The 14,783-nt window shown below is 38.5% G+C and overlaps 3 protein-coding genes and 2 long non-coding RNA genes across 5 annotated transcripts in view; 1 reads left to right on the forward strand and 4 right to left on the reverse strand.

The window, feature by feature from the left end:
* Window positions 1–314: 314 nt before the first annotated feature.
* LOC113471734 (doublesex- and mab-3-related transcription factor A2-like) lies at window positions 315–1,287 on the reverse strand. The gene is made up of 2 exons (XM_026831112.1): window positions 1,157–1,287; window positions 315–970 (listed from the first exon to the last, which is right to left on the reverse strand). The coding sequence occupies exons 1-2, from the start codon at window positions 1,217–1,219 to the stop codon at window positions 323–325; spliced, it is 711 nt and encodes a 236-aa protein (XP_026686913.1). The 5' UTR covers window positions 1,220–1,287; the 3' UTR covers window positions 315–322.
* A 3,279-nt stretch (window positions 1,288–4,566) lies between these two features.
* Window positions 4,567–5,720, reverse strand: LOC103519710 (doublesex- and mab-3-related transcription factor A2-like; the record flags this gene model as incomplete). Its single annotated transcript, XM_026831111.1, has 1 exon — window positions 4,567–5,720. A coding segment is annotated over one exon (717 nt), but the record flags the coding sequence as incomplete, so codon positions are not given.
* A 534-nt stretch (window positions 5,721–6,254) lies between these two features.
* On the reverse strand, window positions 6,255–11,204 carry LOC113471735. The gene is made up of 2 exons (XR_003394320.1): window positions 11,055–11,204; window positions 6,255–6,556 (listed from the first exon to the last, which is right to left on the reverse strand). It is a non-coding gene; the product is annotated as an uncharacterized LOC113471735 (long non-coding RNA).
* A 269-nt stretch (window positions 11,205–11,473) lies between these two features.
* LOC103519711 (probable DNA-directed RNA polymerase III subunit RPC6) overlaps window positions 11,474–14,783 on the forward strand; it is an 11,459-nt gene continuing 8,149 nt past the window's right edge. The window contains exons 1-3 of the mRNA XM_026831113.1: window positions 11,474–11,542; window positions 11,643–11,894; window positions 13,054–13,215. Of these exons, the coding sequence (XP_026686914.1) occupies window positions 11,474–11,542; window positions 11,643–11,894; window positions 13,054–13,215 (483 nt within the window). The remainder of the gene's footprint in view (window positions 11,543–11,642; window positions 11,895–13,053; window positions 13,216–14,783) is intronic.
* LOC113471736 lies at window positions 13,884–14,505 on the reverse strand. The gene is made up of 2 exons (XR_003394321.1): window positions 14,276–14,505; window positions 13,884–14,195 (listed from the first exon to the last, which is right to left on the reverse strand). It is a non-coding gene; the product is annotated as an uncharacterized LOC113471736 (long non-coding RNA).

The following is a 14,783-nucleotide window of genomic DNA, read 5'->3' on the forward strand; positions in this document are numbered from 1 at the left end:
ACGACTTCGTAGTCTTTCTTTTACGACATTTTGTTTTGTAGCTGCTTCTGCACTTGCATCACTAAAGGGAAATTAAAGATGAAGAAATTATATCTACCTACCTACTGCGCGAGATATTATACGTATTCATATGTATAGTTGAAATAAATAAATTTATCTATAGATAGGTACTCGTAAGTATAGGTACATATAGGTACATAATTATACGGCAAAGAAAGGCATAATACGAAACGAAGTTGAAAGGCATCCAAACCGTGCGCTGAACCTTTGAGTAAAAGGTTCAAGTGAATACCTACATGCCTATGGATGTTTGCAACTAACCTTATATTTCATCGAACTTACCTATGTTGAATGGGCTCCATTGTTCAAAAGTGTTTTTGAAGTCCTGATGCGAATGTTGGCTTATGTTTTCATCCACCTCCTGTTTCACATGCTCTCTTGTCATTGAAGAGTTAACTGTAATATCCTGTGGTAATAGATCAGCTTCATTCTTGATACTGATTAGTTGCTTGGTATAAATTTTCTTTAGATTTTCAGAAGATGGATTACCAGAATTTCCGAGTTTATTATTTTGACGTGTTGATCGTTCCTTCTCTAGAGCGCTTATTAGAAGTGTTCCCTTGTTTTGTTGTATCAGCACTCCAATGAAATCTTTTGGCTCTGGGGCCTTTGCATTGTTTATTCCTATTTTGTTAACGTTCTCAAATTCTGGAAATGATGATGCATCAACTGCCTTACAACTTTTTGAATTCTTAGCTGTTGCGTTTACTTTCTCGGACAGCAAGTTCATTTCACTGAACTTTGTTTCCATTGCTTTAATTCGATCTTTTTCAATTTTGTCATCTCTCCAGATTTTGATTTGCTTTGCGTTGATTTTCTGGCGAGATTCTGTGATCAAACACTTTGGACATTTACAATTTGCAAATCTGCAATAATTCTTATGGAACTTCCTCAACTCGTCTATGTTGTGGTTTGCACAGCGGCCACACTTGGGCTGAATTCTTTCAAGTTTGTAATTAGAAATTGAATTCATAACGGATTTTGAACTCGATTAACCTTGATTATTCTTGATTAACCTTCTAAAAGACTTAAAAATGAAGATGCACTTATTGATACGTACGAGACATTATCAATATAAATTTTGAAACTTTTTGTGGTTTGCACAGCGGCCACACTTGGGCTGAATTCTTTCAAGTTTGTTATTAGAAATTGAATTCATAACGGATTTTGAACTCGATTAACCTTGCTTATTCTTGATTAACCTTCTAAAAGACTTAAAAATGAAGATGCACTTATTCGTTGTGGTTTGCACAGCGGCCACAATTGGGCTTAATTCTTTCAAGTTTGTTATTAGAAGTTGAATTCATAACGGATTTTGAACTCGATTAACCTTGCTTATTCTTGATTAACCTTCTAAAAGACTTAAAAATGAAGATGCACTTATTGAAACGTACGAGACATTATCAATAAGTATAAATTTTGAAACTTGAAATTTAAACAAATAAAAAAACTCTCCGTTGCGGCGTCGCGTCGAAAAAAGAATCAAAAAACTTCGTTCGTTTTGAAACTTGAAATTTAAACAAATAAAAAAACTCTCCGTTGCGGCGTCGCGTCGAAAAAAGAATCAAAAAACTTCGTTCGAAAGACACAGGGAAAAGGTACTTGTCGATTGATTCGCAAATTTAGCACCCAAAAAGTTACCGAAAAGGACTGCAAATGCAAAAGACAAAGTGTCAATGGATCGAAATTTGTGAAACTGACTACCCAATTCCGAAGTTTCTGTCGGTGCAAGCGTGAACTAATGTTAAGTGGGGATTTGGACGTATCCCCGCAAAGAACACTTCGTGTTGGAAATTAAATGCCAAGCTAATGGCTACACAGATAAGGAAAGGAATGTCAAATTAAAGGAAATACCTTTACTTATACTTACATACCCGGTACGTTACGTACATAAGGTGAAAAATAATAGAAAGTAAAAAATCGCCAATATGTAGGTAGACTGAAACTGACTAAGTACCCAATTCCGAAGTTTCTGTCGGTGCAAGCGTGAACTAATGTTAAGTGGGGATTTGGACGTATCCCCGCAAAGAACACTTCGTGTTGGAAATTAAATGCCAAGCTAATGGCTACACAGATAAGGAAAGGAATGTCAAATTAAAGGAAATACCTTTACTTACATACCCGGTACGTTACGTACATAAGGTGAAAAATAATAGAAAGTAAAAAATCGCCAATATGTAGGTAGACTGTAGAGAATCCCCAATTCCGAAGTTTCTGTCGGTGCAAGCGTGAACTAATGTTAAGTGGGGATTGTGACGTATCCCCGCAAAGAACATTTCGTGTTGGAAATTAAATGCCAAGCTAATGGCTACACAGATAAGGAAAGGAATGTCAAATTAAAGGAAGTAGGTACCTTTACTTACATACCCGGAAGTTTGTGTGCACATCATGTTAGGTAGGTACGTTACGTACACAAGGTGAAAAATAATAGAAAGTAAAAAATCGCCAATATGTAGACTGTATTAGAGAATAAACATTTGGATAGAAGAAGAACATGAAGAACAAGAAGAATTGAATATTGAACATTATTCCATTTATTTTTATAAATTGTTGAACATAAAATAAACACCTCCTAAGCTATAATACCTTTACTTACATACCCGGTACGTTACGTACATAAGGTGAAAAATAATAGAAAGTAAAAAATCGCCAATATGTAGGTAGACTGTAGAGAATAAACATTTGGATAGAAGCTATAGAACATGAAGAAGAAGAAGAAGAAGAAGAAGAAGAAGAAGAAGAAGAAGAAGAAGAAGAAGAAGAAGAAGAAGAAGAAGAATTGAATATTGAACATTATTCCATTTATATTTTTACAAATTGTTGAACATAAAATAAACACCCCTCCTAAGCTAAAGAATAACTTCTGAGGAGGTTTTCTTCCTCTCTTTCATCTATTTTACTCCTAGTAGGTATAATCATAAATAATTATTAATATTCTATTTCATTACTTATATGTACAAGAAGAAGTAGGAGGAAGAAGTCGAAGAAAATATTGATCTGAAGAAGAGACAAATTAAATAGCGCCCGCACCGTCCTATATTTACTTCTAGCCTCAAAAATAATTTAAAAAAAAACTTAAATTTAAGTGCAACGCAACCATGAGCAAAGGCATTGGGAGGTCATTATTTTTTACTTCTAGCTCATTCTTGGCGTTTTTGCCACGACCAGTTTGGCTGATAATGTGTCTGTGAGATGAGGGGAAAGAGTACTTGATAGCAACATTGTATGCAAACTGCAAACCTCTTCACGTCTCGTCTTGACATCTGACCTCTCCACTACTTGCGAATTGGGAAGCTTCTTTAACGAGGAAAGCGTTCTTTGGGAAGCGCTTTTAGCTGAGTGTCTAGCTAGCTTGGAAGGTAGCACATCTGCCTTGTAAGCGCTAGTTCGCGGGTTGGATTTCCGCCCGAGGGTGGATTTTATTCTAGTCCTAAACGGATAAGGTTCGTTCTCGGACCTTAGCAGTTACAGTTCCCTTTATAAAACCTCTTTTTTTTAGTAAAAATATTCTAGTAATAGGTAGGTACCTAAGTATGCATGAATACGGTATGCAATAGTACCGTGATGTTTTGTAGAAATAATATCAATTCAGAGGTGTAATGGTTAGCGCGGTGGACTTCGAATCTTTATTCAAACTTTATTTTTACCACATGAGGATAGAAAATTTCACTCGTCCCTTCCCGTAAGAAAAAAACTTGAATTTGTGAATTTGAGAATCCCTTGTAATACAGACTCTGTCTAACATTTTCTTATCACCTCAACAAGTCTACATTGTATTCTCCTTACCACTGTGGCAAATAATATTGCCTTATCATATGTAGGAATGTAGGTATATAGTAGGTACCTTGAAAAATAGCAACATCCACTAAGTAATATTACAATGTGAGATGTGAGGGTCTATGATTATGATATGAATCGGGAATCGGATTCAAAACAGAGTAGCAGTAGAGCATAGCGTATTAGCGCATAGACCTTTTTACTTTCTATTACCCTTACGTATAGGGAATGTATAGTGTCTCTTCTCGCCATCTGATGAGAGGCATACTACGGGATGGGCATGCTACGACAGAGACCACATGCGTCTAATGTAGCAGTTGTTTCATCCCTACGAAATAAAAACGGCAGTGAAACACTCATCTTAAAAAGAAAAAAAAAATGTATTTGCCAGGGGTCAGTGGTCAGTTTCGCAAAAGGAAAATGCACCTTTGGTAATGCATTACATTGCCACTCCTGATTGCAATACCAATACACTGGACCAGAGTATACCTAAGCAATACTGCCGTCTAACATTAGCTAATAGCTACACATGTTAAAAAATACCTTAAAATCAGCAACACAATGTTAGGAAAATCCCTGTAGTCCGCTTATTAGCTGGTTATAAGGTGTACGCAAAATTATTGACACTCTAACGTACAGCCTTGGCGCTTATAATTTATGGAAACTGCATTACTAGTAGTAGCAGTAGTTCGTACAGTGCCTATACATATGGTGTTAAAATTGACCGACTATCCGACTAATCATTACCTACCTATTATGCTCCCCGTTTCCATAATAGAACGCTATCGATTTTGAGTACACAAGTCTGAACATGTCATGTTTGTCATAAAACTCATACTCTTAACATTAGAATAAAATTAAAAAATACAGATAAAAGTTGCGAATGCAAGGTGAATTCTGATCTTGACAAAAGTCATAAAAAGTAGGAGGTGTTGGATTTTCAATAATAAAACATTATTCTGTATGCATTTTAAGGATAAAATAGAAGGGAGGATAAGAGAGTACAATTACAAGGGTAGAAAATGGCAATGTGCCAATCCAATAGGAAAGCAGGAGAGTATGGGGTGGTTCTGTCATGTCTGTTGAAAACACATTATGGAACCAGCCTTTTCCTATGCCTTTATTTCTATCTATTTTATGTACGGAAGTTTTTGCATCCCTTTGTTTCAACACAATAAAAGCAGGCAAAATACAAGAATCTTACCTCCATTCGGCATGATACCGTTTGTACCATTTTCGATGACAGGAGGTCTAATAACAGTTGAAGCATAAAGGTTACTGGAAGGTTTGGATGTTGCTGATATTTTTGGTGAGCGCGGAGACGGCGTTCCTCCTGTAAACTGACTGGAATTATCCTCGTCACCAGATGAGGCAATGTTGGAATTCTCCACATCAATGCAAGAGCCTGGGGTAGATGGAGGTAGACTACATGAGGATATAGATAAGGGGGGCTCACCCCGTGCTCTTCTCTCTTCATTCCCTTTTCTTATTTCTGATTGAAGTGTCATTACTCTGTGCCGTGCTTTCAATAGTACGCAAGACTTACACACACAATTGGAGTTCTCTATATCTATACATGACCCTGGTGTCGAAGGAGGTAAGCTACAAGTAGGTGAAGACAACCGCTCACCTCGTGCCATTTTTTCTTGTTCCTCCTTCAATTTCTTTGCTCTCATTTCATCCTGCTGCTGTTGTCTTCTCAACGCAGTCTGTAACGCCATCACTCGTTGTCGTTCTTTAGTCAATATACAGTCTTTACACGTACAGTCCCTGAAAGGACAATATCTCTTATGAGCTTGCAATGGTACACTGATCTTGTGGTTTCTACATCGAGCACAATGAGGGGTTGTACGACCGCTACTCCCTGATCTGCCGGATTGAGAACGAAGATTATCCCATCAGGATGAAATTCGCCCCGGACGGTAATCGAACCCAAGGCCTAGCGCTTTGTCTCGTCTTGACGTCTGACCTCTTCACTATTTGCGAATTGGGTAAGCTTCTTTAACGAGGAAAGCGTTCTTTGGGAAGCGCTTTTAGCTGAGTGTCAGCCTAGCTAGCTTGGAAGGTAGCACGTCTGCCTTGTAAGCGCTAGTTCGCGGGTTGGATTTCCTCACTACTTGCGAATTGCGAAGCTTCTTTAATAACGAGGAAAGCATTCTTAGGGAAGCGCTTTTAGCTGAGTGTCAGCCTAGCTAGCTTGGAAGGTAGCACGTCTGCCTTGTAAGCGCTAGTTCGCGGGTTGGATTTCCACCCGGGGGTGGATTTTATTCTAGTCCTAAACGGATAAGGTTCGTTCTCGGAACGGCTGGCTTTCTCCTATCTTGTCTTCCTTCTCTCTTCGATTTCGGGACGATAAGACCTTAGCAGTGTACCCTCTATAAAACCTCTTTTTTTTAGTAAAAATATTCTAGTAATAAGTATGGATGAATACGGTGTACAATAGTACCTACCGTGATGTTTTGTAGAAATTATTAATATCAATTAGCGCGGTGGACTTCGAATCTTTATTCAAACTTTATTTTTACCACATGAGGATAGAAAATTTCACTCGTCCCTTCCCGTAAGAAAAAAAAACTTAAATTTGTGAATTTGAGAATCCCTTGTAATACAGACTCTGTCTAACATTTTCTTATCACCTCAACAAGTCTACATTGTATTCTCCTTACCACTGTGGCAAATAATTTTGCCTTATCATATTATGTAGGAATGTAGGTAGTACCTTGAAAAATAGCAACATCCACTAAGTAATATTACAATGTGAGATGTGAGGGTCTATGATTATGATATGAATCGGTGTTCTAAAGTTCAAACTTTTGGATGGATCTGTCGAGTTTGTAAGCTAACTGGGAATATGTTTCCAGTCTTTCCTCACGGTAGTTATTGATCAAGATTACCATATTGGCATGTAAGTATGATGTATGTACAACTGTTCAGTTGTTCACGTCTACTGTCTACATTCACATCAAAAGTTTCACGAGGGAAAAACATGAATATGATATTCAAGGTGTTGACTGATATTATTCTGATGCTGAGTATTTTCAAGATGAGGAGGTTGAGCTTAAGTGGAGGCCTAGAAAACTATTTATATTAGGTATCATCAAAGTTTGCACTTGGTTCACTATAGGTACATAGGCATACATATTTCTATGTAAACCGTTAAAAAATAAAATATACCTACGTACTTTATTACTATTTTACACCGTACGACTTCGTAGTCTTTCTTTTACGACATTTTGTTTTGTAGCTGCTTCTATAAAATATACCTACGTACTTTATTACTATTTTACACCGTACGACTTCGTAGTCTTTCTTTTACATTTTGTTTTGTAGCTGCTTCTGCAGTTGCATCACTAAAGGGAAATTAAAGATGAAGAAATGATATCTACCTACCTACTGCGCGAGATATTATACGTATTCATATGTATAGTTGAAATAAATAAATTTATCTATAGATAGGTACTCGTAAGTAGGTACATAGGTAGATACATAATTATACGGCAAAGAAAGGCATAATACGAAACGAAGTTGAAAGGCATCCAAACCGTGCGCTGAACCTTTGAGTAAAAGGTTCAAGTGAATACCTACATGCCTATGGATGTTTGCAACTAACCTTATATTTCATCGAACTTACCTATGTTGAATGGGCTCCATTGTTCAAAAGTGTTTTTGAAGTCCTGATGCGAATGTTGGCTTATGTTTTCATCCACCTCCTGTTTCACATGCTCTCTTGTCATTGAAGAGTTAACTGTAATATCCTGTGGTAATAGATCAGCTTCATTCTTGATACTGATTAGTTGCTTGGTATAAATTTTCTTTAGATTTTCAGAAGATGGATTACCAGAATTTCCGAGCAATTGAAAGGATTGTGTCTCTTCTCGCCCATCTGATGAGAGGCATACTACGGGATGGGCATGCTACGACACAGACCATATGTGTCTAATGTAGCAGTTCGTCGGATCGTGTTTTGCGGAAAAAACTTCAGATCCAGGTCTTCCAGGCGGTCTGACAGACCGCTACCAAGCTTTTTCCACCACACACGTTCAGACTGTCTGTCAGGACTAGCTCTGTCACACGGTCTGAGCGTGAGTGGCGGGAATTATCCGTGTCCAAGAAACTTCATCCATGGGTTTAGCTTTAAATACTGTTGCTTCAAAACTTGGCAACTTGTACTGCTGCTGGGGTGACTGCTTGGATGCGAATCACGGTTGGGGGGCACGGTTTGGTCCAGTGGTAACGCGCTTGCTTGCCATGCAGAAGGTCCCGGGTTCGAATCCCAGCATCGACAAAAATTGGCACTCGTTTTTTGATTGCAAATATTTCAACGGGTTACTTTCTGGTGTTTTCGTGTTGACCCAGCAATTGGGACAATTTCCGAGTTTATTATTTTGACGTGTTGATCGTTCCTTATTCTCTAGAGCGCTTATTAGAAGTGTTCCCTTGTTTTGTTGTATCAGCACTCCAATGAAATCTTTTGGCTCTGGGGCCTTTGCATTGTAGTCGCAACATCACTTTCCGAGTAGTAATTTAATCATGACTGATCTCAGCCAGATGGTGGTAATAACTACAGAATTAGAGGAGTAGCAGTTTAAACAACATACAAATGCAACCGTAAAAAGATGATCAATGACAAGAGCCCCGAATAGGGAAGTTCGTTTTCTCTACCAAACCATGAAACATTGCTATAGGTAATGCATGCAGGGATTAAAGAAATCTGACCCGTTTTCTCTACCAAACCATGAAACATTCCTATAGGTAATGCAGGGATTAGAGAAATCTGACATCACGTGCTATGGAATGAAGAGACTCTCGAAATATCAAACTAGTCATTACTGCACGGAGTGTGTTTGTCTTTTACCATTTGATTGCCTAGATAAGAGCTGTCCAAGATTTAGCCCCTTGAGGACTTTTGGCAAAGCAACACCAAGAATTTTTGCATTGTTTATTCCTATTTTGTTAACGTTCTCAAATTCTGGAAATGATGATGCATCAACTGCCTTACAACTTTTTGAATTCTTAGCTGTTGCGTTTACTTTCTCGGACAGCAAGTTCATTTCACTGAACTTTGTTTCCATTGCTTTAATTCGATCTTTTTCAATTTTGTCATCTCTCCAGATTTTGATTTGCTTTGCGTTGATTTTCTGGCGAGATTCTGTGATCAAACACTTTGGACATTTACAATTTGCAAATCTGCAATAATACCATACCCTTTCACTCCCTAGACTTCACACGTGTATGCTTCCTAGGTATACCTATTTTAAGCTAAATTCCCTTTAGAATACTACTTAACTGACCTGACCACAAGGTCGATTCCCCAGACAACATTGTAGCACTTTGTTGCAACGCCATACCCTTTCACTCCCTAGACTTCACACGTGTATGCTTCCTAGGTATACCTATTTTAAGCTGAATTCCCTTTAGAATACTACTTAATAGTGCTTATTTATATTGTATTTATAGGTACTGCTCGCGTAGAACGGAAAAGTCCCTTTATTTCAGCAGTAGGCTACTACTATTTTATGGTCAAATTCTCAAATTAACTGACCTGACCACAAGGTCGATTCCCCAGACAACATTGTAGCACTTTGTTGCAACGCCATACCCTTTCACTCCCTAGACTTCACACGTGTATGCTTCCTAGGTATACCTATATTTTAAGCTAAATTCCCTTTAGAATACTACTTAATAGTGCTTATTAAGGAGCGCGGTAGCGCTCCGCCCCGCCAAGTCAAGAAAGTTTGACCGCTTTATATTATATTTATAGGTACTGCTCGCGTAGAACGGAAAAGTCCCTTTATTTCAGCAGTAGGCTACTACTATTTTATGGTCAAATTCTCAAATTACTAGGTATACCTATTTTAAGCTAAAGTCCCTTTAGAATACTACTTAATAGTGCTTATTTATATTATGTTTATAGGTACTGCTCGCATAGAACGGAAAAGTCCCTTTATTTCAGCAGTAGGCTACTACTATTTTATGGTCAAATTCTCAAATTATACTGAGGATAAAATTCCAAACCTCGGCTGGGATTGAACCCACGCCCTCCCATTTACCAGGCGAGCTCTTGACCACGACACCACCGAGGCAGGAGCTAGGCTAGGGTCAAGGGTCGGGGCTCCGTTGGTTCATAGTTTCGGTAAGTTCATAGCAACCTCCTTGGCCGAGAGGGTATCACACTAGACTTGCACGCAGGAGACCCGGGTTCGATTCCTGGCGGGGGCGAGGTTTTTTTCGGCTCTGTGCTTGGATTTCGGGGTGCACTCAGCCTCGTGAGGACAATTGAGTAGCTACTTTCATCGAGTACCGACCAGTGGTGGCATTACCAGAGTAAAAAGAAAAATTATAGAAATGTCAGAAATAGTAAAGGGGGCTCTTAGTATTGCTGTGATATCCAGCTTTACCACAAATAAAATAATCATAATTTAGATGTCTTTTTTTTTTAGAAAAAGTTTTGGTAATGAAGCACTAAATTAATATTTATGACTTCATTGTTGAGAAGTTCATTGACAGCCCTGTACTTCTTGGTCACCTCCTGGTTGTTGGTTACCGATGACTGCCACTGTTTGTACTCCGGCGACCAGTGGTGGCATTACCAGTGTAAAAAGAAAAATTATAGAAATGTCAGAAATAGTAGCTTTACCACAAATAAATCATAATTTAGATGTCTTTTTTTTAGATTTTTTGTTTTGGTAATGAAGCACTAAATATTTATGACATCATTGTTGAGAAGTTCATTGACAGCCCTGTACTTCTTGGTCACCTCCTGGTTGTTGGTTACCGATGACTGCCACTGTCTGTACTCCGCACACTAGACTTGCACGCAGGAGACCCGGGTTCGATTACTGGCGGGGGCGAGGTTTTTTTCGGATCTGTGCTTGGATTTCGGGGTGCAGTCAGCCTCGTGAGGACAATTGAGTAGCTACTTTCATCGAGTAGCGACCAGTGGTGGCATTACCAGAGGAAAAAAAATGTAGTTTCGGTAATGAAGCACTAAATATTTATGACATCATTGTTTAGAAGTTCATTGACAGCCCTGTAGTTCTTGGTCACCTCCTGGTTGTTGGTTACCGATGACTGCCACTGTTTGTACTCCGTCAGGGAATCTGGCTTCTGATTGGGTGACACGCGGCTAAAAAATCTGCTGTGAAAATCACACAATTTTCTATTACGTTTGCGGAACTAAAAAATAACGAAAATCGTTGACACAGGGGAGCATGTACCTTGAAAAATAGCAACATCCACTAAGTAATATTACAATGTGAGATGTGAGGGTCTATGATTATGATATGAATCGGATTCAAAACAGAGTAGCAGTAGAGCATAGCGTATTAGCGCATAGACCTTTTTACTTTCTATTACCCTTACGTATAGGGAATGGTCTCGGGTTCGAATCCCACCATGGACAAAAATTTGTACCTACTCGTTTTTCGATTGCAAATAATTCAGTTGGTTACTTTCTGTGCCCTAAATCACCAAAGTATGGAAAAGTATTTACAATTCCATATTTCGATATGATTCGTCCAAATTCAAAATTCTGCTTTTACAAAATTCCCTAGCTCTAACTACACTAGACTTAACAAATCTAGAATTTGCCTATTTAATATTATTATTATTTCAGGCAAGTAAAAAGAAAGTCTACATGTTGTTTGACTTAGAGCCGGACCGCAGTCTGACCGGAGGCACCTGGTATCAGGATCAGGACTTCGAGGTGGAATTTGTGGACGTCCTCAATCAGCAATGCTCCCTAGCTCTAACTACACTTAACAAATCTAGAATTTACCTATTTAATATTATTATTATTATTTCAGGCAAGTAAAAAGAAAGTCTACATGTTGTTTGACTTGGAGCCGGACCGCAGTCTGACCGGAGGCACCTGGTATCAGGATCAGGACTTCGAGGTGGAATTTGTGGACGTCCTCAATCAGCAATGCTACCGGTTCCTGCAGCTCAAGCGAGAGAAGACGGCGAACAACACGAACGGTCCGCTGGTAGCGCAGAGACTAGCGTGCGCCACTCCGAAGGAGGTGCGGAAGTTCATCACGGATCTTGGGATTAGCAAGGTGAGACACGATACAAATGTTGTTGTTGTAGCGGTTTCAGCTTTCGCCGAATGGTGTTGGCAGGGTAAAGAAAAGATATCTTCTTGTATCTGCCATACACCGGGGTGATGGTCTCTAGCCATGTTTAATTGGCTTGTCCTGAACCACAGTCAACCATCGTAAGGACCTGTGCTTATTCTTTAAAAGCAGGGAGAACCCTTTGAAACTGCCAGCTAGCTCGGGCTGGTTAGGGTTAGCTGTTCTCCTCCCTGTATATACCTAATCCCACAGCCAGACGATAGTCTACTCTCTGTTTAACGTCTCCTAGCCAGACGACACGATACAAATACACGATATAGGGGGCTATTGTTATAGAGGGTGTCCAAAAATAAAGCATACATTCAATTATTTTGAAAACTAATGAAGATGGAAAATTCGTATTTTTGCTCAGTGTGCTAACTTTTTGGGGGACATTTAATGGTGACCTCTGGAATTTTACCATGTGTCCCCTTCAACGTGATTTCAAGGTCAACTTTGATTATTAGTATTTTTTCTAATGCAACCACCCTTTGTTTTTGAGGTCAGAAATGAAAACAGCACAGCAAAAAACAAGTTCTAAAACTTTTTTGATCCGATTTGCATCTTCCGAGATAAACGCGAAAAAGCGTTGACTTTGAGCGCCATTTTTCGGTCATGTGGTACGATTTTGACAGCGCAAAAATTCTGCCATCACCATTCTCATTCTATCTCTTTTTTTTATTTTAATGTTTTATTGTTCTAAGCAATTGTATTTGTATTATGGAACAATAAATAAATTACCAAAAATTAAAAATTCGGCTACAGCTGAAGCCACTACAAGAACAATCTACCCTCCAAGCTAGCTACAATACAAGAGGAACTATTAGGATCCTCCTAGTGTGGGTAGTAAGTCAACCGAAGGATAGTGAGAAAGGTAATGTCCCGTAATGATGAATAACGAGATAAAAGAGCAGAAGGAGTGAATAGCCTAGTACATTTCGGTATGGACTTTTTTCTTTTTTAAATAAATTACTTCTAGGATTTAACTCTTTCTCATTGTAATTGTTTATTAGAATTAAGATTCTCTGTACTCAATGTATAAATTATGTCCCAATAAAGAAATTACGATTACAACTAGGCTGAAACTCGATTCTTGTTTCAGGTGGAACTATCAGAGGAAGACATCCGAACCATTCTAGAGACCCTCCTGTTTGACGGCAAGATAGAACAGATCAATAATATCGACGGCACAGATATGTATCGTGCCGTCTCGCCCTACTTTGCCGTCACCGGGCTTTCCACTTCCCCATGCGGTGTGTGTCCGGTAAGTAGAATTGAATAGAATGTTGCTTGCCATGCAGAAGGTCTCGGGTTCGAATCCCACCATGGACAAAAATTTGTACCTACTCGTTTTTCGATTGCAAATACTTCAGTGGGTTACTTTCTGGTGTTCTCTTGTTGACCCAGCACCTAAATGGGAAGTATTGTGTCTCTTCTCGCCCATCTGATGAGAGGCATACTACAACTAGGGTGGCGTAGGTACATCCTTAAACATAACATTTTACTCGACGATTTTTAGTCCGTCCTTCCTTTATTATTACAATAGTAATAAAAAGGTATAAGGGACGGACTATTGTATTTGCTTCGGTGTCGTCTGTCTGTCTGTCACTCTGTCTGTTCCTATAGGACTTATCCAAACCTGGTCGACCTATATATCTATTGTATAGGACGAAGATACGCCACTCTAGGAATCAAAGCATTTGCCGTCAATATGGTTCGTACATTTGAAATACAGCCCAGTGAGCAGTGTCCCAGATGCCAAGATTGAAGTGAATACAACTCTGGACTTTAGACACAACTGTCAAATCAGACTGAGGCGTAGGAACAATTCAAGTGAATACAACTCTTGACAAAACTCGGTCAATCCAGGCGTAAGAGAGTGAAAGAAAGAGATTTATTCAGTCATTCATTAATTTCACCTTTAACAGTCTATTTTAGTATAATATAAAAAATTTAAGACATAAATAATTATGTAGATAATAATAAATACTTTATCTATTAAGTAACAAATTAAATTAAACGTATGCATATGTAAAGTACAATCAGTATAGCTATGTATGTACATTATTTAGTATAGCTCAAATCATGTATATCAAATACATAAAGATCACTAAAATATCAAAAAACATTCGTACAAAGAAACAATGGTCTCGAAATTTTTGATGGCTTTCTTGTCCTTTTATAATATGTAATTATGTATATGTACTAACAGATTAGTAGGTAATTTAAATAATTAGCACCAACCTGGATTCGAACCAACAAACTTGGGTGCAAGAGAAAACGGTAGAGTTCTTAGATTTCCAATTTAAATAATCAGCACCAACCTGGATTCGAACCAACAAACTTGGGTGCAAGAGAAAACGGTAGAGTTCTTAGATTTCCAGTAGTCTTACTAAACCATAGGAAACCCAAGATGGAGCGCCATCGGAATCCTTTCTATTTCCGAAAGGAAAATATAACAACTATGGTTGGAAAAATATCACAAGATGTTCTCAACATGTCAGTTCTACTTGGACACAAGTGGAGGAGCTCTATTCTTTTTGTTCGCACTATGATTTTGACCTAATAATAACCGCTTATAACTTATAACCGTGCCCCCTTTATAATGTAAACCATCTCCCCAATATTTTCAGGACTAGTTAGCAATATTGACTCACATCACTGGAAACTGACCAGAAAGTTGATGCAACCATCGTTTGGTTACCAAAGTATCAAATCCTTCACATCACTAATGCATGAGAAAAGTTTACAATCAGTGCGTGACTTTGACAAATATGCCACAACAGGGGAAAGCTTTTACATTGCTAAAGTGATTCGATATTATCCATTTGA

The sequence above is a fragment of the Diaphorina citri genome, unplaced genomic scaffold (assembly GCF_000475195.1).
Source record: "Diaphorina citri unplaced genomic scaffold, Diaci psyllid genome assembly version 1.1 scaffold2897, whole genome shotgun sequence".
Lineage (NCBI taxonomy): Eukaryota > Metazoa > Arthropoda > Insecta > Hemiptera > Psyllidae > Diaphorina > Diaphorina citri.

What these genes read in the sequence shown, in the direction of transcription:
- LOC113471734 (XM_026831112.1), bottom strand. Translation starts at nt 1,219, where the DNA reads ATGAATTCAATTTCTAATAACAAACTTGAAAGAATTCAGCCCAAGTGT. An exon ending in AGTGTGGCCGCTGTGCAAAC is followed by an intron (nt 971 to 1,156) that starts CACAAAAAGTTT and finishes CGCTGTGCAAAC; the next exon opens with CACAACATAGACGAGTTGAG.